This window comes from Athene cunicularia, assembly GCF_003259725.1.
Source record: "Athene cunicularia isolate RWA chromosome 1 unlocalized genomic scaffold, athCun1 chr1_part2, whole genome shotgun sequence".
Classification (NCBI taxonomy): domain Eukaryota; kingdom Metazoa; phylum Chordata; class Aves; order Strigiformes; family Strigidae; genus Athene; species Athene cunicularia.
Window position 1 is genome coordinate 20226414 of NW_020799092.1, and position 25784 is coordinate 20252197.

The following is a 25784-nucleotide window of genomic DNA, read 5'->3' on the forward strand; positions in this document are numbered from 1 at the left end:
TTTCCAAACAGGTATTAGTGAGTCACCATTAGCCATCACGATAGAGATCATCCCCAGGACCATCACAATTTCCATCTGCTAACTTGTGTTTTCAGCACCAGTGACCTGGTCACATCTATTTTCCACCTCCTCTAGGACTCATTTTCTCTTTGAGTCACTGCAGCTTTTCTTTTGTTGTGGGCATAAAAGTAGCTGATACTGCTTAACAGTATACTTTCTCCCAATGTTCAGAAATCCCTTTACATGAGTGTTGAATAAATGCTGAATTTTGTTTTCTAGCACTTTGAGTTGGTGCACTTCTCTCTGCAGACATTAATCCCAACCTGTGAAACAGGTGGGTACCCAACAAATGAAAAAACATCCTGCCTTAGTGCAGTGTTGAGGTTACACTGTTACAAGTCATAAACTTCCCCGAAGGATACCTTATTGGTACTGAATTGCACATTACCCCAGTATTTTTATCCTATTCAGGATATGTTTGTAACCTTCTCAAACATTCTCCCTTTCAGAGCATCAATCACCAAAACATCTTTAATCAAATGGGGATTCCCCAAATAGTTATTAGACCACTAGTTGTCTGAATGGTCTGTACAGCTGTGATTTCTTAGTTATTATATATAGCAGAAACATTTATGAACTTGGCATGTAGTGAGTAAATGAGAAGATTGAGAGTTATTAATTGGTTTGAGTTTGGGACCCACTACAATATAAGATTTCAGATCTACCAAAATAACTTACCTGTTGTCTTTGTTACAGATGTGACTCTTGAATTTCTCGTTTTTGAGAACTTTAACTGCTCAGCTAAGTTTGTATAATTTTGGAGGGTTTTTGTCTTTTTAGTTCACTGAGTATAAATGTGTGTACAAATGCATGATCCTCCTTCTTATATGGACACACACCTCTGAACATGAACTTGATATGTTCATATGTAACTACAGTCAGGGAAAGAATGTACTGGTCATAGCTGATGCATTTTTCATGTGTATGTGGTGTTATAAGTAGAACTGGATCAATAACTACTTTTCAATTTGGTAGCCAAAGCAAGAGTTAAAAAACCAAAACAAAACAAAACAAAAAAAACCACCATTGTGCTCAGTGTGAAGCTGAGGTAGCCCGGGTTTTTTATCAAATTCAGAAGTCTTTATTTTAAAAAAGTAAACCCAAAGAGAATTCTTTTGCATCTGCCACATTTGGTGCTTAGACCACAGTTGCCTGCCTCAGCAGTCTTGAAGCAGTATTAATCACTGCCAGAACAGGATGTCTAACCAAAGGGCTAGAGGATTTGTCCTGTGGGAGGGTATTCTCATCTTTTATGTTGAAATTATTTCACTTTGTATAAACCACATAACCATTTGTTGAGCTGCAGAGGTGTTCAGACTGTTAGGTAGATTGTTTCCTGGTAGGTGATGTGTCAAGAGTTGGTCAGTCCCTATTCTAACCCTTATTTATACATGGTGGAGTTTTCCCTGCTCAGGTGCAACTCCAGTGGAGGCAGGAGGAGATCTGAGCCTTCAGGTTTTCAAGGGGGAGAATGACACCGAAACCAAATCCTCATCCTATCAGGAAGAAGCCTGGGCTATCCCTACCTTGTTTCCCTTAAAATGTCTCAAATGTTATTTAGCCATGGATGCAAATTTGTAATAATTTGTATTAATGATGCTGCTCTTTCACTGCAAGGCCATTTGAGCAAGTTCCAAAAGAATAACCCCTGAATGTAAACAGCTCAGAGCTAGATGGCAGAAACTCTTCTGTGCTTTATTTAACACAGTTCCTTCTAGCTTTTCAGACTAACACATGGATTTATAGTGAGTTCTATGGCGACAAAGGCTAACTTACTGTTCTAAATATTTACATCTATATAGCTTTGTTCTTAACTTAAAAAGGTTTGCATTTTTACTGCATTGGAAACTGATTCAGTGGACTGATTTTTAATTATTTTTTCCTTCTTCAAGCAATATATAGACTCAGATGGTCACAGTGTAGCTTTTTAAAAAAAGTAAAATAGTGTGTTAAATGATGGGATCTTTACTATATACAAGAAGGTATTTTTTATCTTTGAAATATATGATACAGAAATCTGATTGGAGGAAGTTGGAATACCTGTCACTGGACTGGCTAGCACAGAGATTTGATTCTGCAAAGCTTTTGAGCATGGTGGCACAGGCAGGTTGAAACAATCCTTGGCAGAAAAAAGCTCCTCTCTTTCTTGCTCCCTCTCCCTTTTTCTCTCTGCCTCCCTCCCTCCCTCCTTCCTGTCTATGCATATCAAAGGCACAGTTGGTGGCAGTGTTTGGGTAATGCATCCAGTGTATAAAGTAACTAATTAGTAATAGAAGCTCCATGATTTTCTCCAGATCTGGAAATCTCACTGTTGTTTTGCTACTTACACATAATTGCTCTAGCTGTTAATAGCCGCTGATACTTACTGTACATTAACTGGGCAATAATTGTCATGATTTCTGTTAACTCCTGAAAATTAGAGCCAAATTATATTTATTATTGTAACTACAGTCTATTGAATAACTTCTTATCTCTTCCTAAAGAAGTGTGTGGTTTTCCAGCCACAACTGGATGTGTTTCAGTACTTAAAATATACTTGAAAGAACCAAATAGTTTCATGTGAAACACAGTAGTTTGCAAACACAGAATAAATTATTGTACATTGTGCTGAAAAGCTGTTCACTGCGTAGCTGAAATGTGTGCCCTGATATTCGTTTCACTCTATAGCTTACATTTCATTTGACTCATTTAAAAACGTAAAAATATTGCATTCATTCAGTACCAACAACTTGTTTGTCTAGTGTCTTTCACGCAAATTCTGGGCTCAAAAACTCTATACAGAGTTTAAAAATACACAGTGGGAGAAATAATAGGAGAGGAAGAGAGAAATTCAAAAGCGTGTCAAGAGCACTAGAGTGTTTTTAAATGCTGCATTCAGTATTGCCAACCCCAAGTCTTCAAAATAAAGCATTAGACCCCCCAAAAACAAAGACATTTTTTAAAAATAGCAAATCTTGGGGTTTTGTCATTTGCTTGCTAGCATTTTAGTGTTTAGGGTTTGCACTTCCAAACATTTTTATGAAACTACAAGCAACTTTCCTTTCTTTTTTTTTTTTTTTTTTTTTAATTAAAAAGCTGAGCAAAGAGTTTGATCGGAAACACTAAATACCCTGAGCTTTATACCATCACATGAAGTTTGCTAGCATTTAGGCCTGTTTTTCTTACTTGGAAATACCTGTTACTAGTAAATGCACTAAAGTAAATAGAAACTTTCCACTAAAAAACTGTAATCAGAAGAAGAGTGAGCATTTTATGGAGATTCTTGATCATCTAGCTTTCTACTGGGGAAATCCTAGGTCAGTAACAAGGTGATCAGCCAGGTCTACTCTTTTTATTGTACTGCTAAATTGAATAGGATTTTATTTACCAAGACCTTGAGCCCAAAAGATTTCTAAAAACAAATTCTCTGCAGTAGTTAAGTGAAAATGTCTACTATTTACCCTTGCAAGGCTGGGCAAACGTGTTACCTTTTTGATTTGAATAGATACATGAAACAAATAAAAACCAGAATGCTTCCAGTTCACCAACAGCCAAAGATCTCCCCATAGCAAAGGTGTTGCATTCATGTATGTCCTTTTGCTGTGCTGCCTTGCCCAAGAACACAAAGGCACGTGTTCACCTCCCAGTGTGTGTGCTCAGCTCGTATCAGTGACGACAGAAGCCATGCAGGGTGGAGTGAGAGAATGAAACACAAAGACCATCCAGGTCACAAAGAAAAAGAATGTGCTCAGAGTTGCTTTGAAAGCTGAATTGCCAGCTAGAATTGTATGAGGACATAGGGTCTTTCAGACCACTTCTTCTGCCCTTCAAGTATGTTTGAGTAGAGATGTCAGAGTAGGAGTAGTTGTGCTTTGTTGTGGTAAAATCTAGTATTCCACGATAAATCTAACTTCCCTGTGAAGAAACCAATCATTATGAAATCTTACTGAATTTGAAATTTGTTGCCTCTTTTTTCCTGTGGAAGTGTTTTTCCTCAAAATGCAGCAATGGAATTTCAGAAAGAACACATCTAGATGAGGCATTGTTTTTGTCTGGCAGTAGTTGATCTCTGTTTTCCTCTCAGCTGCTGATCTTTCTCTGGTTTAAGCCAGCTGCTGGACTGGCTATTATTTTAACCTGACCTCATTTGCAGTTGCCAGAGTTACATAATGACTTATATGAATGTATTTTAAATATTCTGTGCAAGTTTAAATAAACCTAGGAGATTTTTAAAAAACCAACATTGTATGATCAAATCTCGTCTGGAGCTATTACAGGTACTCTGTGTCATGGAGTGTATTGCATAAACTGACCAAACTCTATTTTGATCCTTGTCAGTCTTCTCCTGCAGATGAATGTTATTCCTTTCAGGAGGACACTACACAATGTCTTGGCTCTGATTCTTTGCTCCTCTATTTTTCCCCTGAAATGCATCTATGGTCTCTTCTTACACATCTATTTTTGTGTCTATGTGTGCTCTAGGGCAAACATTTCTTCACCATCCCTGACATGTATCCTTTATAAATTATGGGAAGCAACTTTCTGCAAAATGAAGCCAGCCGTGCATTTTTTAGTCATTTAAAGTCTATTATCCATTTCCCGCATCCTCCATACCAGTTTCAACTTGTACTAATTTTTCTTGACCGTGGGTGACTAGAGTTATATGCAATATTCTAAGTGAGGTTTCACCAGTGCCTTGTGTGACAGTATTAATATTTCTGTTTCTACAGGGGAAGTATATAAATCAGAGGATGATATAAATCTCTAAGGGCAGAACTTCTTACAGTGTGCTATTAAATTTCATTTCCATTATTCTAGCCCACAGCATCACCCAGTCCTTCCTCCTAACAACATTAGCAAGTTCTCCATCTGTACTCAAATCTTGCTTGAGGATTTGTGGCAGATAGCTATCCATATAATCTCCTTTTACTATTAATTTTCAGAGTGGTTTTTGACTCCATTCCCTGCATTTTCTTTTGTTCATACTATTCCCTTAAGTCCTTTAGTCCTTTAGCCCTTAAGTTTTTCACATTCCTGTCATGGCAGTTAAGAGATAGTACCTATGGCATCTTCCGAGGTAAGCACAGCAACAGGCCAAATATTATGCTGCTGATACAGTTCAAACTGATAATTAGGAAAAGATAATGTAGGAGGAGAAGTATGACAGAGAAAAGCTTTGGCATAAGTCTTTCCATCTAAGACATCCATAATTGCTGCTAATGCCTCTGTTTGGCTGCTAATGGATGCCTCATCCAGTCCAGGCAATGCACTGGATATATACCATCAGGAGATCTGGAAGATTGTTTCTACCTTCCTGTTGATTAGTCTCTCATTTCTTTGTCCAGTGACACAGGTATTTCAGAAAAATCATACCAGCATGTGTCATTAAGGCAGCCAATTCAGTATTCTATTTATGACAGAAACTTTTATCTGGTCCTTTACATAAAAGGAAACAATTCCACTGTAGTGTAATTGTCTAAATGGTTCAGTGTTAATAGAGGAGAAGAAAACTCCATCAAGTCCCAACTCTCACCTAGGCAGCCTCCTTGCACCCTAAACCACAATAAATGGTTGTATAAGCCTGTATAAATCCAGGAGTGAACAGAGTTTGCTAGTCCCCAGTTCTACCTTGACCTCTCTTACCTTGAGTAAGAGAGATACTTCAGTGACAGTAGGATATGGAGGCAGTCCCACTCAGTACTGTTTGTGTTGAATACCGTAATCATTGGTTTAATGAGCGTATTGAGACAGTCAATGGCTTTTTTGTTTGTTCACTTTATTACCAGGGTCTTTTCACCTTATTCACTTGATGTTTGATGACTACGTATTGTACCTGCTAGAATCACTCCATTGTCAGGAGAGAGCTAATGAGCTAATGAGGGCAATGAAAGGAGAAGGAAGCACAGGTGAGTTTGTTCTTTTATCGATCTTTTGTTGGTTTGTTCCACTGGATTCACTATTTTCTATGCTAGAGCATTTATTTATCCTCATATAACCCAGTGAGGCTTATCTAGGGGCATTTTTCAGTTCCATCATGATTTGAAGTCGTTTGTGAGGGGGTATCCCTGGTTAATACATTCTGAAAGAGGCCTGCCTGGTTCATGATGTGACTCTGTGTGTCTGAACTCCATTCCTAAGCACACACTTGGTGTTTCAGTAAGAAATTTTTGTACTCAGCCTTTTATCTCTGTCTGTTTAACCCACCACTATATTTCAGTGAACCCAGACATGATTCTTGCTCTCACCCTGGTTTAACACTAAATAAATTCACTGATATTAATGTATTTTACCAGTCCAAATAAGAGGGAGAGATGGGAGAAGTGAGAAAAGGCAAAAAACAAAGCTATTGTTTCTGGTGCGGTTATGTTCTAAGTGCCTGTACAAAGGCAGATTCCGAGTCCTGCTTTGCTCACTCTGCACTGACTCACGAGAACAGAGGTGAACACAGATTATCTTTAGTATCTCTGCTCAGGGCAGCCCTCTGTAGTAAGGGATCCTCAGCGATCTACCTTCATTTGCATCTCCCATTAAGTTAAACCCGTCTGTCACCTTTGGAACATTCCACCCTTCATTTTAACTGTGGCTTAATTTGTCACCCTGTAGATTTATGGGAAAACATTTCAATGATTAGATTGATTTCAATGATTAGATTGAAAGACCTGGATTTAATTTATTGCTCTACCATAGCCTCTGGTTTTTGTGACAAACAAGTTGCTTATCGCTGTGTATTTTTCAAATAGCTTTAGCAACTAGAACTATCCAGAGTGTTGCCCTCTTCAGTCAAAGAAGAGAGAAGGACATAGCCAAAAGTCACTGGAATCCCCTGGAGATTCCTGGTTCTTTCCACTATCTCTAGAAGGAATAGGAGTGCCTGACTCAAACTGGACTCCTGATTTTAGGTATCTAATAGTATATTACAGGAATATAAACCTGAAGCTGTCTGTGCATGAGTTTCCTATCTATACAACAGGAAAAATAGCACTTTCCTGTAAGAGGTCTTATGAAGGTACACTGAAGGTTGTAATGCTGAATTTTTCAGAGGTACTCTTTCAAAGATTTGTGATTCCTGCTGTGCTTTTCTTGAAATACATCCTACAGAACTTAACTACTTGCATTATTTTTTGTAGTTCCTCAGTGTTTCTTGACTCTACCTTTAACTATGTTTCATGATTTTTCTCTCATCCTGCAGCAGAACTACGAGAAGAAATTATTCTGAGTGAACCAGCTCCTCCAACTCCCTCCCCAGTGCCGTTCTCCCCAGCTAAATCTGCCACCTCAGTGGAAGTGCCCTCTGCCCCCTCGCCTGTCAACAATCAGTCCCCAGAGTACGGTGTCATAGCAGCTACAACAGGTAGGTAGGCTTATGGCAGTTGGATCTGCTTGAAAATGGCTTTTGCCATTGGTCACCTGAAATTGAGCCTGATGTACCAGCTTTCAAAAGATGAGAAGCCTTCCCAGACAGAAATCTGCTTAAAGTATCAGTTATGCCTTCTCACTGTGTCCAAACATGGTGTGTAATCTAACAGGAAACAGATCTGATGTTTGGAGTCCAAAGGCTTAACAGGAGATCTCAGACCTCAGCATATCAGAATCTGTTCGGGAGCTGAGGCCTTCAGAAGAGCACACCTTTCAGTTTATTTCTAAATGGTTTCAAAAATCAGTCCACTTTTAAAAATTTTTAGCAATGCCCCAAAATAATTATTTATGAATATAACACTTCTGAGCATCTTCTATGACTTTAAGGGCAGTCAGTCTCTCTGAAAAAATTTATCTACTTTAAGGAAATGTGCCAGATATTTTAAGGTTTAGTGAGGTTTTCAAAATACTGAACCATTAGTGGTTCAAGAATTCCTAGTTGGTAAAATAGGAATTTGATATCTTTCAACATATTTGAGACACAAATATGTTTAAATAGCTGCACAGGTTTCTCTTGGGCATGTTTTACACTTCAGTGTTAGAGACTGGGAATTAAACGTCTGAAGCCTATTTTCAGTTGCATACTTTATTATGGCAACTCATGAGGTATTTGTCTTCTGGTTGGCCCACAGGTTAAAAAATCTGTGCTTAAAGGTCTTCAACTTGTGGGCAGGATTGTCAGAAAACAATAAGCACAAAACTGTCTTCTTGTGTGTTCTGTATAATGGGCAACCATCCTCTGTACCCTAATGTAAAACTCACTCATTACCTTCTCTATGTGGGCAGGACAGTCTGTCTGTCTGATCAAAAGAGAGCGTTTTCTTAACTCATGGGAAAAAAAGACAGAAGTGTGAATGACTTTCAGAAGGCATTCCAGGCAGTGAAATTCCAGCTTTGCTGCTGCTTAGTGAAATGGGTATATAATCAGAATGTGGAAACTATCACTTTTGTGACGTACTAGAAAAGTTACAAAACCTTCTTGAAAGAATGTCAGAAAGTGATGATTTACCACACTGGAGAATTTGGCAGTGGCTAAAGGACTAATAAATCTTTCTGACAAATGGTTTTCATGTTTTCAAAGGCTCCACAGGGAAGCACAGTGCCTAGTTGTGGTGGAAAGAGATTTAAGAACATTTGTACCTACATTGAAACACAAGGTTTTCTCACTGTTGGAGACTATACCGTGTTTAAGAGGGAAATAGGATGGTATTATCCCCAGAACAGTTAGACAAGAGACACATGATTCATAGACATGGCAGGTGATCACATGGCTTTGGATCAGGCAGTGCTGGAGATGGTCTGGAAACGCTGATTTAGTGGGTAACTTGCTCTTTAGACGTTGTGGCCCAATGGGATCATTGTGACATTATAACCAGAACTTATGATGAGAACTGTACCCAGAAGTAACAGACTGAGAAGTAGGGAACTGGGCTCTCCAGTGGCATTGACAGGAATGGAGCTTTGAGGGACTTGTGTTCAGGCTGCAGAGACTGTAACTCTTTGTGACTGTCATAAATATTAACCCAAAGCTTATTCCATATTTATATAGTAACTTATCTGTCAGCTATCTGGGCTTTCACCTTCAGCTTACTTGCCTTAGGTACTTGACTTAGGCGCAGATCTGGGCAGGCCTGGGAACTGCACGGATATTACCTATTCTCTCCTGAATCCCACCAGTAATGCAAAGGAATGGACTCACATTACAAATACAATTCCTTTTTGTTTTCATGTTGTTTATTATTTTATTATAGGCTGGTTTATTCTCTCACTCTAATTTTTTATGTCCTGGTAAGGCTAAGGCCAACTAGTTTGAAGTCTGAAGCCAGAAACAGGATCATTTGGGAACCATGGTTGAAAGACACACAGCACAGGCAGTAAAATTTGATGTTCCCATAGCAGAACTTCTTAGGCAAGAAAGCTATTTCTGATTATTTTAGTTCTATGTTTTTTCCTGCTTTTCATTTTTAGGTTGTTCTAACAACTTTTGTTTGGTTGAATTGGATTTTATTCTTATGGTCTGATACAGTCTCACTTTTGCAAGTGTGAAAATAATTTTTGCCTAGCACAAGCCAAATTTGTCAATAGTCTTAATTTGGCCAATCTGTAGTACCTCCATTTCTCATGTTCGTCATGTAGATGATCACCTTTTTAGTTTGCTGACCATTACACCCTGGAGTGCAGGATTCATTCTCGTAAAGTAATACAAAATAACCACCATGTTTCAGCTATAGGAAATTTCTATACTTTAAAATAGGAGTGCTGAAGATGTATTGCATATAATCAAACTATTCCATATACAGGTTTTTGGCATTAATATATAGAATATTTTGGAACAGGAACTTTTGTTCTGGAGACATGTATTTAAAATACACTTTATTGATTTTCTTGTGTGTCTTTTATGAGGTCAATGTAAAACTCTGCAGATGCTTTGCAAATCTTCTGAACTAGTTCCATTGGTTACTACTAGCTCTCAGTCTCCACTTTAAGGCATCATTAACTCTTTCATGCTTGTGGCATTAGCAATAAAAGTTAACTATTAAACTTGCATTTTAACCTTTTTGCCTTCAGTCAGCGGTCAGCACAAAACCAGCAAATTAAACTGTTGCAATTATATCATACCAAGCAAAAGAAAGGTAAATCCTATATATAGCATTCTGTGGCAGAACATCTGGCATGGCTCAGCTAACTATTTATTTAAAACTTTTTGTTCAGTTACTAGACATTTAAAAGGATAATTAGTCTCCATCCTTTCTAAATCACAAAGGCCAGATTAATGATTGTTCAAACTGCAACAATATTGTAATAAAAGTGATAGCTATATGGCTGACTATGCTATTCTCTCTTAAAGCCCCTCTTAAAGCTGTGATTACTCATTTGCCAATTCCATGGTTTTTAGACAACCTGAAATGAACTCTGAATTGTAAGTAATTCCTGATATGTTAGCAAACTATGCAGTTTACTATTTAGTTTCAAGAAATGTCTGTGTGAAATAATTCTTCAGGTCAGCAATGGTCATTTAAGATCACCGTTCTTCCAAGTCTAGGCTAGGTATTAAAGTTCTGGGAATCTGGCATAGGAAATACTTACACAGAGCTACCACCTCTCAAATTCACGTGTGTGAGTACAACAAATTTCTGGGTTTTTTGCTAAAGCTTCAGCTCCTGGACTCATGTGAATACATGAGAACATTAGCTCTTGTTCAACAAGCAGAGTTTCATTCTCATGGCTGCAGAGTGTAAAAGTCATAGGTTCCAGTTTTAAAAGGCAATTCTCCTCTTCCCAATGGAAGGGTTTGTGTTTTTTCTAAAGCTGATAGTTAAGATTATCTCTTTGTTGTGTGTGGGCAGAATGGGGGGCTCTGACTCCAGATTTCTGATTGCTTGAGGTTGACAGTACTGGTTACTCTCAGACATAATACACATGTCTGTAAGTGTCTTGTGTGTACCTGGGTGGTCATTTAGTCCAGCAGAAAGCAAATATAAAATGCAGCATCATGAAGCAACTTTTATTTCTTTCTGCACTGGTGTACATGATAGTACCAGTGACAACAGGGCTGCTGATGGACTGATAACAGTTCCATATATCTTTGGCTCTACTACAGGTCAGTTGGCCTCTTGGTTAGTATCCTTAAAATAAAATTTTTCATTAAAAGAGAAAAGAAAAAGGAGTGATAATATATGAACTTCCCTGTTTTAATCAAATCCGGCATGTTCAGAACACAAAGCAAAGCAAAATGTTGCTCAATCACTATTGTTTTTGCTTATTTCAGAAAGCAGTTCAATTGGGTTCAGTCATATCTAAAAGAAACTTCAACTCCTCGAGTTCAATTCTGCATCCAGCTGAGGAAGTTAATCATATAGGGCTGGGACATAGGCAGGTATTATAAAGCTAACTATGAAAAACTTTCAGACTTACCTAATTCCTTCTTTTCACCCACCACCATGTTGGCAGTATCCTGGCTGACCCGATATATATCTGTTGTCTTCTTCTATCCTTCCTCTGTCTTTGTGACTAGGTCAATGAAAGCAATAGCATCCCTTTCAAAAAGGCAAAGAGAAGTGAGGCAGCTGTAGATTCCCAAGAACATCCTGAAAAAAATGTTTGAACAGGCTTTCTGTCACTCTGTAAATCTAGAGTAAAACCCAACATACATTTACTTCTAAACCATAACCTCCAGAAGAAAGTGGCTATTTCCTAGAGCAGCTGTGTGAAGTACTATCCTATAGTACTGAGGACAATTCTTGGTTAGATAAATTAAACAAAGATTTTCACAGCTCTTCCAGTGCAAGACCTATTCTCTGTATTTGTTTCTGTGTTGTCTGGACAGACACAAAGCATGTTACACACTAAAAATTTATTTTAAAATTGAACTGAAGTAGCTGCCAGTTAGATTTGAATGCCAGGAGTGGCCAAGTCCTCTCATCCAAGGAGTCTGACTTCCCACAGGGAGCACATGAAACAACTTGCTGTACTGGACCAACTCATTTTCCTCAGACTGAGATAAGATCCCTAGTATTATTAAAAAAAAAAAAAAAAAAAAAAAAAAAAAAATGGGGCCAGTCAAATTAACCATATTTGGTAAAATGCTAAAGATCTTTTGGCTCTGTTGTTACCGCTTCTTGTTAGAGCTAGTAAGGTCATGAGATTTTTTGGCTCAATGGCCAAATTTTTTCTTGGAAAAAATAAAATCAGGTCAAAGTAAAACTTTTGTTTTATAGTGAGTTTAAAAAGTTAAAAAAAACCAGTAATGTTACCTTAAAATTTGCATTTGGCTATTTCACCATCTTTGTTGTCCTTCTTTTCTTTCTTTTCTCTTTGTTTTTGCCTTTGGAATTTAGGCCTGTTTTGAAAAAAGTTTCAAATTTTCTTTTGGAAAATAACACTAGAAAAATATGTTGAACTTTTGAAATGGAAAAGTTTCACAAAAATATTCTGCAGACAAGTTGTTGATATTTTCAGAACAGTTTTTCTCTTGTTGTCAAATGAAGATATTTGGTGACTGCATAAGTAGTTTTGGCCTCTTCCACATAAACTGCTTTTTCTAGTGAAGGTAGGCTTCCTTAAACACTCTTCCTCAACTCAAGGAACGATGACTGCTCATAGCCACAGTAGCACTGATGTTCTAGCTCAAATGTGTATGCCTCCTCTTTGGTCTCAGGGATCTCAGTGGTCCTCTTCAATGTGAGGACATAAAAGACTGAAAATTCAAGAGTCTGTGACAGAAAATGAATCTTCCATTTCAAAAAATTATTTGTCTGATTTTGCCAAATAAAATCACACACACCTGAAGAAAATTATGCACATTGAGATAGGCTTTTCATTCCCAAAACCACGGAGTGGATACAGACCTGGTAATACAATCACTTCCACCACTGAATTAGACCCTTTCATACTACAGGAAGTCCTAGAATCCACACTGAAAAAACCAAGTCACCTCCTGCAATTCCTTTTAGTTACTGAAAAAGAGTCAAGAGTGCCCAGAGACCCCCAAACTAGTGTTCACATTGGGTTAAATTCAGTGTTCTGGTCCTCATTTGCAGGGTAATCTCAGCCAGTATGGTCATGACCTCCAGCAAGAGCTATGTTATACTGGAACAATGGATCTGTCAGCCTCCTGAGTGAAAGGGGTGTGTGCAAAGGACAAAGGTTTCTCAGCAGCTGGCTCATGAATCTGGAGTTCCTGCCTGGAAGGGATCAGGATGATTAAAAAACTCAGCACCTTCCAAGCAAAATGGAAAACCCACTTCTTAGCTTTGCTCTTCCCACAAATGTTCTACATGAAAAAATAAATTAAGTCCAGTCCCTGCCACCTCGAAAGAAGAAAGAAACATTATTTGCAGGAAGAAAACAGCTAGGCTATTTCTGTCAATAAATTTGTTACAATTTGGAGATCTATCACTGTCTTGCCCCCACGAAAGCTGGTACCTAGCTGGGTGAAACAAACTGCAAAAGGATTCAAGACATTTATTTGCATAACACCCATCTTTTTCGAATCCTTCATTGTTCTAATTATACTTACTGCCTCACTCCAGGCCTGATCAACTTCAGAGCTAAAGAAGCCAGCAGCCTGCTTCATGTGAGGGAGACCTCAAGGTTTGGTGCATCATGCCTGAGAAATATTAGTACTGGTGTTCCTCCATTTCTAAGTCCTATCCCAGTTTTTCTGAAAAATGATAGCCTCGAAGTACAATACCACACTGAAAGTTCACAGTCTGAGCTATTCCAGATATGTCTCTTACCTCTGGATCTTTGCACGCTCCAGCTGTTCTATTTGTATTTTTATTTATGCCTCCAGCATAATAGTCTTGTTCACTTTGGTTGGTGCTGTTTCCATTAGCTGTGTCTGTTACGCTGCTTTCCTGTAAGCATCTCAAAGCATAAGACCTCTATGAATGACAACCCATGTTAGCTGTATTCCTTTAATGCTATTTGTCTGCAGGAGCTATGCAATCTTACACGTGGTCACTCACCTACACTGTGACAACAGCTGCTGGGTCCCCTGCTGAAAATTCCCAACAGCTGCCCTGCATGAGAAGTCCGCATGTACCATCATCATCTGTCACACACCGGATACCTGTTTATCCCCACAGAGAAGAACACGGGTAAGTCACTTCCCAGGGTCTTGGAGGGGTTTTGTGATTTTAGTATTAACTTATGCCTAGGGGTTTTTTGGAAACAAAGTGAAATCTGTTTCTTGATGTAGTAAGTCTGTATTGCAGAGATGCTGCTATCATTATTCTTTGGCTGTTGTTATTGTTGTATGATTATATTATGTCTCAATTTTATAATCTCATTTAATCCATGACTAGAAAGAAACAATCATAAAATAATTGATGGAGAAGGGCCAGGCACATAGCAAGATTAGTTAATACTCAGATGCTGACCTGATGCAAGAGGTTCAAGAAACTTTACCAAGTTCCTCAGTCTCACTGCATGCTCATTAACCTTGCACAAGTGCTTTCCCAGTGTGGAAGACTGAACCCCGCATCTCCTTCTCTCTTGGATGTGGTTAGGTTTGGATTTCTGTTTGAATGTCACTGCTAAACCCTTACTGGAACAACCTGGATATGGAGATATGGAACATCTCTCCTATCCAGCAGTATGATTGCTTGGTGGAGCTAGAAATAGGGCAGCAGGGAGGTTCAGGAGCTAACAGGATGCAAGAATTAGAACAGCCCACAGTAAGGCAGTGTATATATAATATATACCTGTATATATGTGAGAATTCCTTGTTCCTAAAGGAATCTCTTGCCTCTGGGTGGTGATATGAGGAAACTTTTTAATCTAGGTGAATCAATTATTCTGAAAAGCAACAAAGAATTATATAATCTGACTTCTATTACAATTTGATTTTACATGTGACACATGGATATAAGAATTTTGGTGATGTTTCTAAACATTTCAGTGACATCTGAAAATGACTTTGTAAACTGATAGGGATAGGGCCTCTGTTAATCTGCATTTACTTGGCTTCTATCACAAAGACTTCCTGATCTCATTTGCCCTCTATATAGTACTATTAAAAAATGTTTGCTTCATAACAATTTGTACTTATTTGGATCTACAGCAAAATCAAGTTTTTATATGATTTGAGTCAAATGTGACAGGCTATAGAGGCATATTCCTGAAGAAATGTCTGTGGGGAAATCCGGTGACCTCACCCATGATGTTTTGAAGCACAGGAGTCATTATATAATTCTTATGGAAGTTACAGTCACAGATTAAAGACAGAGCTTGTTTAAAAGCATTAAAGAAATATATCTTCAGAGAGGAAAAGAAAAAATAAGACATCTTGTATGCAAGATTCAAACAGATGGCTGCACTGGAAAGAAAGAAAGAGAGATCAAAGTCTGCACTAAGATTTCCATGTTTCTGGAGAAGCAAGAAATGGAGTGAGCAGCTGCTGTAGCCATTGAGACTGCGCCTCACTCCCATACAGAGGGCCCAGCAGAGAGCATAAACAGAATGAAGGCCATGAGCCATTCTGCTGCTGCATTTCCCACCAAACACAGACTCTTAGCCACCCAGCATAGCTGAAAGTTTCCTAACAGTAGTTCTGCTGGACCTCCTACCAGTCTTGCACACTAAACATGAGCCTCTGTGAAATATAAAGGCTCCAAACTGTCTTGAGATAGAGAATACCTAAAAGATCAGAGTGGTCTATACCATTATATTCCACAATGTAAAGACATTTAAGAACTGAAGCCTTGGAACAATGTAAAGCCCTAGTAGTTCCCAAGAGAGAACTGGATATAGACTGTTATAGAGTGAAATATAGACTGTTGGATTCATTTGTACATACCCTTTATTTGCTTCTGACTAGTTATAGAAAATAAAGTGTAAGTTCAATGATAAAAACTGCTCCCTGTAAAATAAAAATTAAGGCCAAATGCATGTTACCAGAAATGAGGAAAGGGCTACACGATCCGCTCCCCATTATTAAAACAAGACATAGCAAGCAATACTAGTGTAGATTTGTGAAATTTGAGAGTAACACAAGGTCCATAATCTACTCTAGCTCACTCCAGTAAATCTTCTAAATCCACAATGGTAGTCTCCACACATGTGGGGTCTCAGGGCGGTAAATTTGTGGTATTAATAGAAGAAAATAGAAATAATTTGAATTTTCCTTGTTCCAGCTTGTGTCTGTTGCCTCTCACCCTGTCACTGTACACTTCTGAGAAGAGTTTGCCTCTAGCTGGTCTATACCGTCCTGTTAGATATTTGTAGATCATCCCTTTGTCTCTCTTTTTAAGGCTGGACAAACCCAGTTCTCTTCCTGTAAATCATGCTTCAGCCCCCTATCTGGATTAATGTCTCTCCACTAGACCCACTCCAGTAGGTCAATGTCCTTTCTATAGCAGAGAGCCAAAAACATGGCACAGTGCTAAAGATGTGGTCTCCCAAGTGCCAAATAGAGAAGAATAATTGGTTCTTTAGGCCTGCTGTCCACACTCCTGCTACTACAGCCCAGTATGTAGCTGGTGGTCTTCATTGCAGGTGCGTGCTGGTGACTCATGTTCAACTTTTTGTCCACCAGAACTTTCCGACAGTTTTCAGCAAAACTGCTTTCTCTCCAAGTGGCCCCTGTACCACTGCAGGAGTTATGATGTTGCAGATGCAGGACTTTGCATTATTCTCTGTATTATCAACCGACAATTCTTTCTGAATCATAGCTGCCAGACTCCAGAGTAACTGCCAGTTCCCAGCTGGACTTCCCCAAAGACATGCCGTCTCTGTATTGTCCTCACTACTACTATAGATGTGGTTCAGTAGTCACTGTAAGACATGGTACTTGGCAGGAAACATTTTTACTGGATTTTTCAGGTACGTTTTCTTAGAGATGTAGGGTTCCTTGGCCAAGCACTTTCAGATAGGCAGGAAAATACTAGCCTTGAGGAGCATGGTCATCTCCTTCTCACGTCCTCAGTGCTCTCTCTCCTGAGAGACAGAGGAAGCTTCCTGGACCAGAAGTACACAATAGAGATTAGGATAAGAAACTTTATAACTCCATGCTCAAGAGAATTGAAGCCAAAAGTGATGAGTGTTTGAATGGAGGAGACAAGATCAATAGCTTCCAGACTAGGGCATAGCATCCTTCATGACTAAAGAAAGTATGAAGTGCAAACACTGCCTTACAGGAGTTGGTTTTGTTTGTGAGTCTGAACTACAGGAGGGACTAGATAGGCAAGCATCTACTTCAAGCAGGGAAGGCTGCACTGCAAAATGCTGGGATTATGCAGATCTTGCAGATTTTGCTTACCAGTCTATCATGTTGAAGGATTAAAACACAAGATGTCTGCCTACCACAGTGTGAAACAGCTCTATGACATAGCCATTCCTCCCTCCCCTGCTCTCCACAGAGAGACTATCAAAATTTTATCATGTGAACACCAGCTTGTCTGAGGTCGATTATGGAAACCACTCATTTACAGCTATGCACAAGTGAATATAAGAATGAGAGCTCAGTGTTGAACAATGAAGATGGACATAGGGCCTTATGTCATGAAAATGTTTTTGGATGGGGTTCTCTGCTCTCATTTTGAAGCTGCTGGTTTGGCTGGTGTAAGACATGACATGTGTCTCTAGAATACAATAATAGAATAGTAGTTTAAACTCTACCCAGTGTAAAAATGACATTGAACCTTCCATAAAAAGTCTGTAGAAATAACTCTTCCCTTTCTCACAATGAATTTGTTATCCTGTTTATTTCTCATTGTTTGTGTTTCATTTCAATAGAATATCTTTTAAAAGTCTTTAAACTTCTGTGCTGAATTAGCATCAAATGTTCACATGGCTACACAAAGGTGGGGAGGTTGCAGAAAGTGTCCATGCACCTCCTGCAAGTGAATGACCCAAATAATGGTGGCCAGCAAACACTGACCCTGCAGTTTCTTATAGCTAAGGAAACTGCTCCCTCCTTTATTCCTGGCTGTCCCTAGACAAGGGATTGGGATGAAAGAAGAAAGTAGGCATGTTCTCCAGCCTCAAATCCCACTCTATTCCTTAGTCAGCTGTGCTAAAGCTGTATGTTGTGTGCTTCAGATGCAAATTAATACATCTTTCTCTTCCTCCCAGAAAAGGAACATCTGACCCCAGGGCAAGGAGATAGCTGAACTCCACAGTGTAGTTCTTTAAATCAAACTTACCATACTTCCTCAGCCTGCATATCAATTTATTAGGAACATGGCAATAAAACAATAATAAAAAGGAAAGACACTTTCTCCTTAGAAAGTGCACAAATGAGTCCGCAGTTTAAAACTAGTCAGAGAAACATGCTGAGTCTATTTGTTGTGCTGAACACGTCATTTCTCTAAGAGGCTTCTGCTTTCCAGCTGATCTGGGAAATATCTTTTTTAAAAAGATTATTTAAAATTTCATTCTCCTATGCATAAAAGTAAAACTATGTCTCAAAATCTATAGAATTATTAGTGGCAATACAACAATTATGCATGCTAAATACTGTTTTTAAATGGATCTTAGATACAGCGGAAGTTACAACTATGGTAGCTATAGCAACCAGCATCCCCATCCAATGCAGAGTCAGTATCCATCCTTACCACATGATACTGCTATTTCTGGACCACTTCACTACTCAGCTTACCACAGAAGCTCTTCACAGGTAAGTTGGATTTATTATTTGACAATGCTTGCTCTAACATTTTAACTAAAGCTGTGCTTGTAATTTTCTTATCAGTATATTAGCTGTCTGACTCAATAAGCTGTCGTCAGTGTAGTCATTGATGGTCTCTAATTTTTTTCTTTTCTAATATTACCTAGATATCTTTTCATTCTGGTGGATATTCTTTTATCAGAAGTAGCTGTAGTTTGTACTAAACTCTAACTTCCTAGCAGTCTGGATCATAGAAAGTGTTTATGTGTTTAGGAGTAGCTGAAACAAAAATGAATATAATTAGTTGTATGTTTCTTATGTGTTAGAAACGAGAAGAGATTCCTAACAAGAAATAAAAGTGTTTTCATATAGTTGTAAGAAAATGCAGAGACCGTAGTGAATTCTTCTGTGGCCTCTGCTTTTGAGAATACATATGTTTAGGAATTTGCCAAAAATGTGAGTTCTGAAGACAGTTTGAATAGCTTCAGAACACCATTGCAAAGAGGTTCTTTTTAATCTGTATGCCATAGTTCCCTACTATAATGTTGAGAAATTATGTCAATAACTATTTCAGATCACTATTGCAGTTCAGAAAGTGAGCCAGTAGAAACCAAGGGAGTTTAAGTGGGAAGATGATATTTGGCAACAGTTCAAAAGTAATACAACTGTAGGATGGCTTTAGTATATCATGCAACTGATGCTTCCACAGTGTAGGAAGCTGCTCTCTGCTGTAAGATTTGCAAAAGGTGGGTACAGGAGGAGGTGATGGCATAGGGATATTCCACCCACATGGCACCTCTTATGGTTTATCTACTGGAAATTTATACAAGTATATTAGGGACCACCATGCTTAACTCCCATCACTGGATTAAAACAGTTTCATACCAGATGTGAATTTGATAGTGCTTTGGACTGGAACACACAAAACCTTCATCTCATTCTGGTCTTTGGCATCAGTCTGCCAGGTGATCTCAGAGTAGCAATTTCTCTTTTTTACCCCTCATTTTCCCTAGCTGTAAGGTAAGAATAAAGGTATTGATCTCCTTAAAGTTTTTTGAAATCTACTGGGAAGATTGTCTTATACAACTCCAATATGCTCCTTTGGACCAGCTCAGCAATGGCTCCCTAGCTTATGAAAAGAAAAACTCTACAACTTCTCACCTATTTGTGTAGCACCTGGTCCATCAGACAGACTACATGAGGTGTAACAATTTGTTTGGGGGTTGTTGCAGCTTCTGTATCTTCAGTAGAAACAGTGAGTGAACATTTAAGTACAGTGTCCTCTGATAGGTTTGTATATATTGGTTTTTCAATAAAGGCCTTACCCTGTTATCTCAAGATTTTTTTTTCCAAAATTCATCACTTTCTGCCTTTAAATTGAGTCACCAATTTTCTTTAATCTCTCTTGTCCTTTACTACAGACAACCCACATGAGTGCTGGTTCTGAAATGGTCATGAATCTGTATGTAAAATGGAGAACTGGGCTTCTACTGTTTAGAAATGCTATCCTCTGCACAAGGAGTTTCTTTCTACCCTCTGACAACTGTCTTTGTCACACTGACATAAACAGCATAAGTTAAGCAAGGAATAGATTAAACGAAGCAAGATCAACACATTTGTAGTTTGCTCATGTCCTGGTTAACATGTTACATGGAAATAGTAACATACATTAAAATCATGCAAATATTTTTCATACTGTAGGAGGCTGTCTCTACAGGTGCAAGATGTCAGATTTCTCTTGCTAGCCCTTGAACTGTCCTGGACACACTGGACAAACAGCTGTGCTTTAATGATAGCACTTCAGAGCAAAATTATTTCAACTTGTATTTAGCATGTTCTTTCTTATGCTGCTTGTAAACTGAGATAGAATCTCACAGCAGGACACAGCTAACAAAATCCTATCAATGTGCTCATTCTGTATTGAAAGGAGCTACAAACTGAAAACCTACTTTCAAAAATAATCTAAAATTCTTGAATAATTTTAATATGGAATTTTCTGACATTCCTTTTAGGTATGAGCTTCTATAATGCCCACCCTGATAATTCCTTTCTTAGCTACTTTTAACTAACAGAAGTTCGTAATATATTGTTGCCTGTAAAACCTAATAAGATGTCAGGGAACTACTCTTTTTCTAGCAGACTTTCTAAGGGAACATGGTGCAAGGAATTGCAGTAGGACTCATGACATTGTAAAAATCAAAATATAGGAAGCCAAATTTGCAATGAATATATAAACAGCTGCCACTATACTGAAATCAGAGGAGATGTCATGTATGGCTGTGGTAATCAGTCAAGAAGAGGAGGCATTGACTGCAACTCTTCAAAAGAACTCTTTGTTGTAATCTACATTCAGTCCAAATATAGAACTCTGGCTCAGCTTTAGCTAATATTCTATCATGCTCTTCAGGATCATGTCTAGAGATTAACTGCTAAGAAAAAAAATCTGTGTGGGGTAAGTTCTCCTCTACAAGCATGTAATCAGATAGAGCCCTTGTCCCAGACAGGGTCTGAGCCAAAACAGGTGACATATAATAAAGGTGGGTTTCAGGCTGCAGCTATAAATTACTTTTTTGGTCTCAAAGAACATCATGTCCACCCTTTTCATGTGGAAGAGAGAAACATACCCCAGGTTTTATCAGGTCTGTTGTTTTGAGTCTATTTTCCATCCCAGAGCAATTTACCTAAAGAAGAAAAGAGAGTTGTGCTTGATTTTTTCGTTTGTTTGTTTAGTAGAACTTTAAGATGGATCATTTCACAGATAAAATTTACAGACCATCAGTAAAAAAAAGTGGAATTGGAGCAAAAGCGATGGAGCAAGTAACTTCTATCTAGTTGAAGTGGGGAACTGAACAGCTGGGAAAGGGGAAGGGAATGAGTGACCTTTTAAATTGCATTTGCCAACATGTAACAACATGTTGATCCCAACCTGACAATACAATGATGGTTGCATTGTATTGATTTTAGGATGTCTGCTGTGGTTTCGTCATTGGAATCCTTATGGTGGGGCTGTGCTGGGGTAGAAGTAACACAACTGTAGACCTTGTACTATGTACAGTTCTTGTCAACTACAGGTGGGGGTCCCAGGCCAAGTCTATCTCACTTAACCAGTGACCAGTCCATGTTAGTGAGAGTCCATGTTAACTTCTGGATAATTTGAACCCCCAGGGTTAGAGGAAATGAGACAGCAGTAGTTGCTAAGGCTGATATCACTGAAGCACGACGTGTCACAGCTCCATGCTCACTCACACCCCATCCTATAACAGACTGGTGAGAACCCCTGAGATTATTGTTATCTCCGATCTCTGAGGCAGTCTTGGACCTTACCTTGGCTCACAGAGGAATGTGGTGTCTTGTGACTTTGGACTAAATAGAAATTTTGATAAGTAGCTCATACTTTCAGAAAGATCAGTGACTCTCAGATGGACAAGAAGGCAAAAAACAAAAGGAGGAGATGGCTTGTAAAAAACCTTATAGGGGAGTAAATGTTCTACTGAAAGTAGTATCAGCAGCTACTAACCTAGCATAAGCCTAAAACTGGCTCCTTCTGGCAGCGTAGGCTGACTAATCCCCACTGATGGCTAAGAGTCTTTTTGCTGACAGGCACAGTCTGTTCAAACCTTGGTATTAATCCGAATTATTTTTTTTCTTTCATCAGCATCTGTGAATAGTTCTCAGAACAGTTGCTTCCTTGTAACTCCAGGCCCAATTGCTCATTTCTTGACTTGGCTTACTGGCCAGGAGCCTGGCACACAAAAGAAAAATAAATGATGTACAGATTGATTTGTTACTACCTAATTCTCTAAGCCATAGTGTGTAAGTGCATACAATCCTATGATGCTGCTCTATCATCTTTCAGAAGGGGACTGAGTAATCTCTGTACATAAACATATGTATACTGACTTCATGTTTCATCAGTTGTCTACCTGAGTAGGTTTAGGTACCAGATGCCAGGGTAGAAAATAGACAACTCTATCTAAAAGCCTCTGAGTGTTCCTGTGAACCTATGTCAAGTTTACCAGAGAGGTATCCCCTTCAAAGGTAACCCCTTCACAGTCACCACCTTATCCACCTCCACAATATATGTTTGACTGTCTTTTGATCACAGCTTTTGGCTGCAATTTTCACCCCAGTTGGACAGGACTTGATCCTCTTTCAGCCTATCCATAAATATTTCAACTCACATCATTCCACCTCTTCCTTAAACATAAAGTAATACATGCTGAAGCAATTTTTCTTTGTAAATCACAAGGATAACACTTCTAGTAGGAAGAGTAATTAGAGAAATCTGCATTAATATATATTTTTTAATTTGAATATATCTGGTAACATATAAAGATGCACATCATATGAATGTGCATCACTGTTTATGCAGTACGAAAACCAGCAAACATACAATATATGTGTAAGTACTCTAACACATGGCTGTAGTGAATCATATTGCAGGTCCCTTTATCCAGGTCCTATCTCCAACAATGGCCAGAAATGAATGTGTGGAAGAAAAGTCTTAGAAATAGCATAGGTAGAGAATGGTCATTTCACCAGCATAACCACACTGTGTTCGGCAAGAGCAGAACTAGGGACATCCTGAGTAGAAAGCAGCAGCTGGACTTCTGTATTTTGTAGCAAACCACTGTCTGTTCCCCTGTCTTTGAGTTTTTTTCTTCTTTGAGCTTTGTTGTACCTACAGACTTCTTAAGGATAGGTTGTATGAAACATACTTTCATTTGTTAATTTTAAGCCTGTTATTGTGTGATTTTATTGGGTGCTCTATTTTTGGGGTGATGAGGAATAGGGATTATTCCTCATTTGAGACATAGCTCTGCATCATTCGTCCCACCTCCTTCCTGTCACCTCTTTTCCAGACCTAAGAGTCTGTTTAGTTTCTCCTGTGATGGATGCTTTACACACAGAAGTTAATGTAAGAACTGTAGGTGCACTGCAGGGTAGGTGTAGTCTGGTGGGCACAGGGATGTCCTGTTCTCTCAGTTGTGCTGAACAGGGAATTTGCTGGAGCTGCAACTCCACTCCAGCCTTTCTTTGCAAACCTGATCTCAGAGTAGGTAGGAGGAATTCAGTCAAGAAGCTGCCAGATCAGCCACTTAGATCAGGGAAGCACTCCTAGATCCCATGTTGCATACAGCCTTTTTTTACCTTTTCTTCCTTTTCACTTCCAAGATAGAGTAGCCACCTCCAAACGGCATATCTCAGGTGGAGGTACTTAACAGAACACCACAGAAGTGGCAAGATAGTGTCTCCCTTTTTGTTCCTCGACATGCAGTTCCCACCTTAAAGACAAGAAATTTTTGCTGCTTTCAAGCTATATCCTATTGCACTCAAGACCATAGCAAGGGTCAGCTATTCCTGAACCAGCACTCTGTCCTTAAGAGGGACTAATCAACTTCTGGGAGTGAGAGGTGCACATCTGTATAAGCAAGTGCTTGCGCTGATGTTTTGTTGTTGTCAAATTTGATTTATGAAGAGTGTGGTTGACTTCCATGGTCTGGACAGAACAAACCAGCCTGGAAAACACTGCAGTAGTACAATCTGCTGTTAAGCATTAGGTTGGGTCTGCACCTCTCAGAACACAGTATTGGGGCCAGAGTTAAAGGAGCTTTAAGGCAGTGTTTGACTGTCCTAAACTGCTCTGAGGACTGAAGTGGTCTCACATAACTTCCCAGAAATTCCCTATGTGTTGCATCACCACTTAATTTCTCTGCGCAATGTCGCTTGCCACAATTCTACCTAACCACATCTTCACTTCCCTTCATATGCCTCCACAGCAAGATTTCATAGGGGCGGTACTGGAAGAAGGTAGTAATTGGGTTTTGTTACAGTGGGAAAGCCAAAGAACTCCTTTTCCAGACAAAGCTCATATTTAGTGTCCATTCTTGCTGTTCTGGCCCACCTACATCACAATAAAAGAGAAGGGAAAAAGTTCTTGTCTGCCAGCACATACACAGTATAAGCTTATGACTATATCAGCACACTCACTAAGAATAATATACCCTTCCCAATAACCACTCTGTCATCAAACAGTTAGTAATGACAGAAAGAAAAAAAGCTATCCAGATCCCACCCATGCAACAAGAATCATTGTTCCTAGCTGTATGGCTTCATAACGGACTTGAGATTGTTAGAACGTAATTGAAGTAATTATGTATTGAATGTAACAGGAAACAGATGTTGTAACTTCTTTTTAAATAATCACAAATAGCATTTTCATAAGGCTACAAATGCCACTCCCAAAAGTACCAAAAGCACTTAGAATGAGTCAAAAGTTTCACCCAACCTATTTGACAGACTAATATTCAGTGAGCTTCAATTTGTGGAGAAGTGGATCAAATGGATAAAGATGCAGTAAATCAATAGTTTTGATTATGTCATTTTTTTGAAATTTTAAGCATATTTTTATGAAGTTAAATTATAGCCAGTTTTTCTGGTAGGAGTTATTTTAAAGTCCTAAAGTAATGGCTAACTTGAAGCATTCTGCAAAAGTGTGAGCTAATGCAGTGTAAAGTCAGAGCCACATTCATAAGAAAAATATTTTGCTGTTTGGACAGAGACACCTTTCACCTCCATGCATAATCAGTCAGTGAGTTAACTATAAGAATAAAGAGATTATTCTCCATCCTCACACTGCAGGAACTCAGTCTTCACTTCATGGGAGGACATATTTAACGTTGTATTTTCTAAAATAATACTACAAGAAATTGAATTAATTTTACATTTTTGAGCAAGCCCTTAACAATAATCTGCTCAAAGTGTTCCAGACTTAAAGGGCTTCTTGTCTAGGTCTAATGGCAGCAGTAGCAGCAAGTGTGAGTTAACCCAGAAAATGGTAATTTCCTGTCAAGAGCCCTCCAACAAATGTCGCTTTTATATCTGGCAAAGATCACTAGGCCCCAGTGTTTTGAGTTCAGCATGCTTAAGCACTCTTCATTAAACCGGATGTAGAGTGTGAAAGGTGATTCAGGCAGCATGGGCAGGCATCCGCCCAGATGGCTATGCTTTGGACACTCCAACAAGGCTGAATAGATGCTTCATTGGGTGAGTTAATAGTCAGGCAGGGGCCAATGAGTACTTTAAAAATATTGTCTTTCAATAGTCTCTTCACTGTAGGCAAAAAGAAGTCACTGAGTCATTTGCGATTAGCTGACCTACCATTACAAAACTTTCCATCTTGCATTCAGTCATAACAGAATTTATTGTAAAATAC

The 25784-nt window shown here is 38.8% G+C and overlaps 1 protein-coding gene across 1 annotated transcript in view; it reads left to right on the forward strand.

The window, feature by feature from the left end:
• RFX4 (regulatory factor X4) overlaps window positions 1–25784 on the forward strand; it is a 78663-nt gene that overhangs the window by 46899 nt on the left and 5980 nt on the right. The window contains exons 14-17 of the mRNA XM_026863952.1: window positions 5826–5945; window positions 7229–7390; window positions 13895–14057; window positions 18439–18577. Of these exons, the coding sequence (XP_026719753.1) occupies window positions 5826–5945; window positions 7229–7390; window positions 13895–14057; window positions 18439–18577 (584 nt within the window). The remainder of the gene's footprint in view (window positions 1–5825; window positions 5946–7228; window positions 7391–13894; window positions 14058–18438; window positions 18578–25784) is intronic.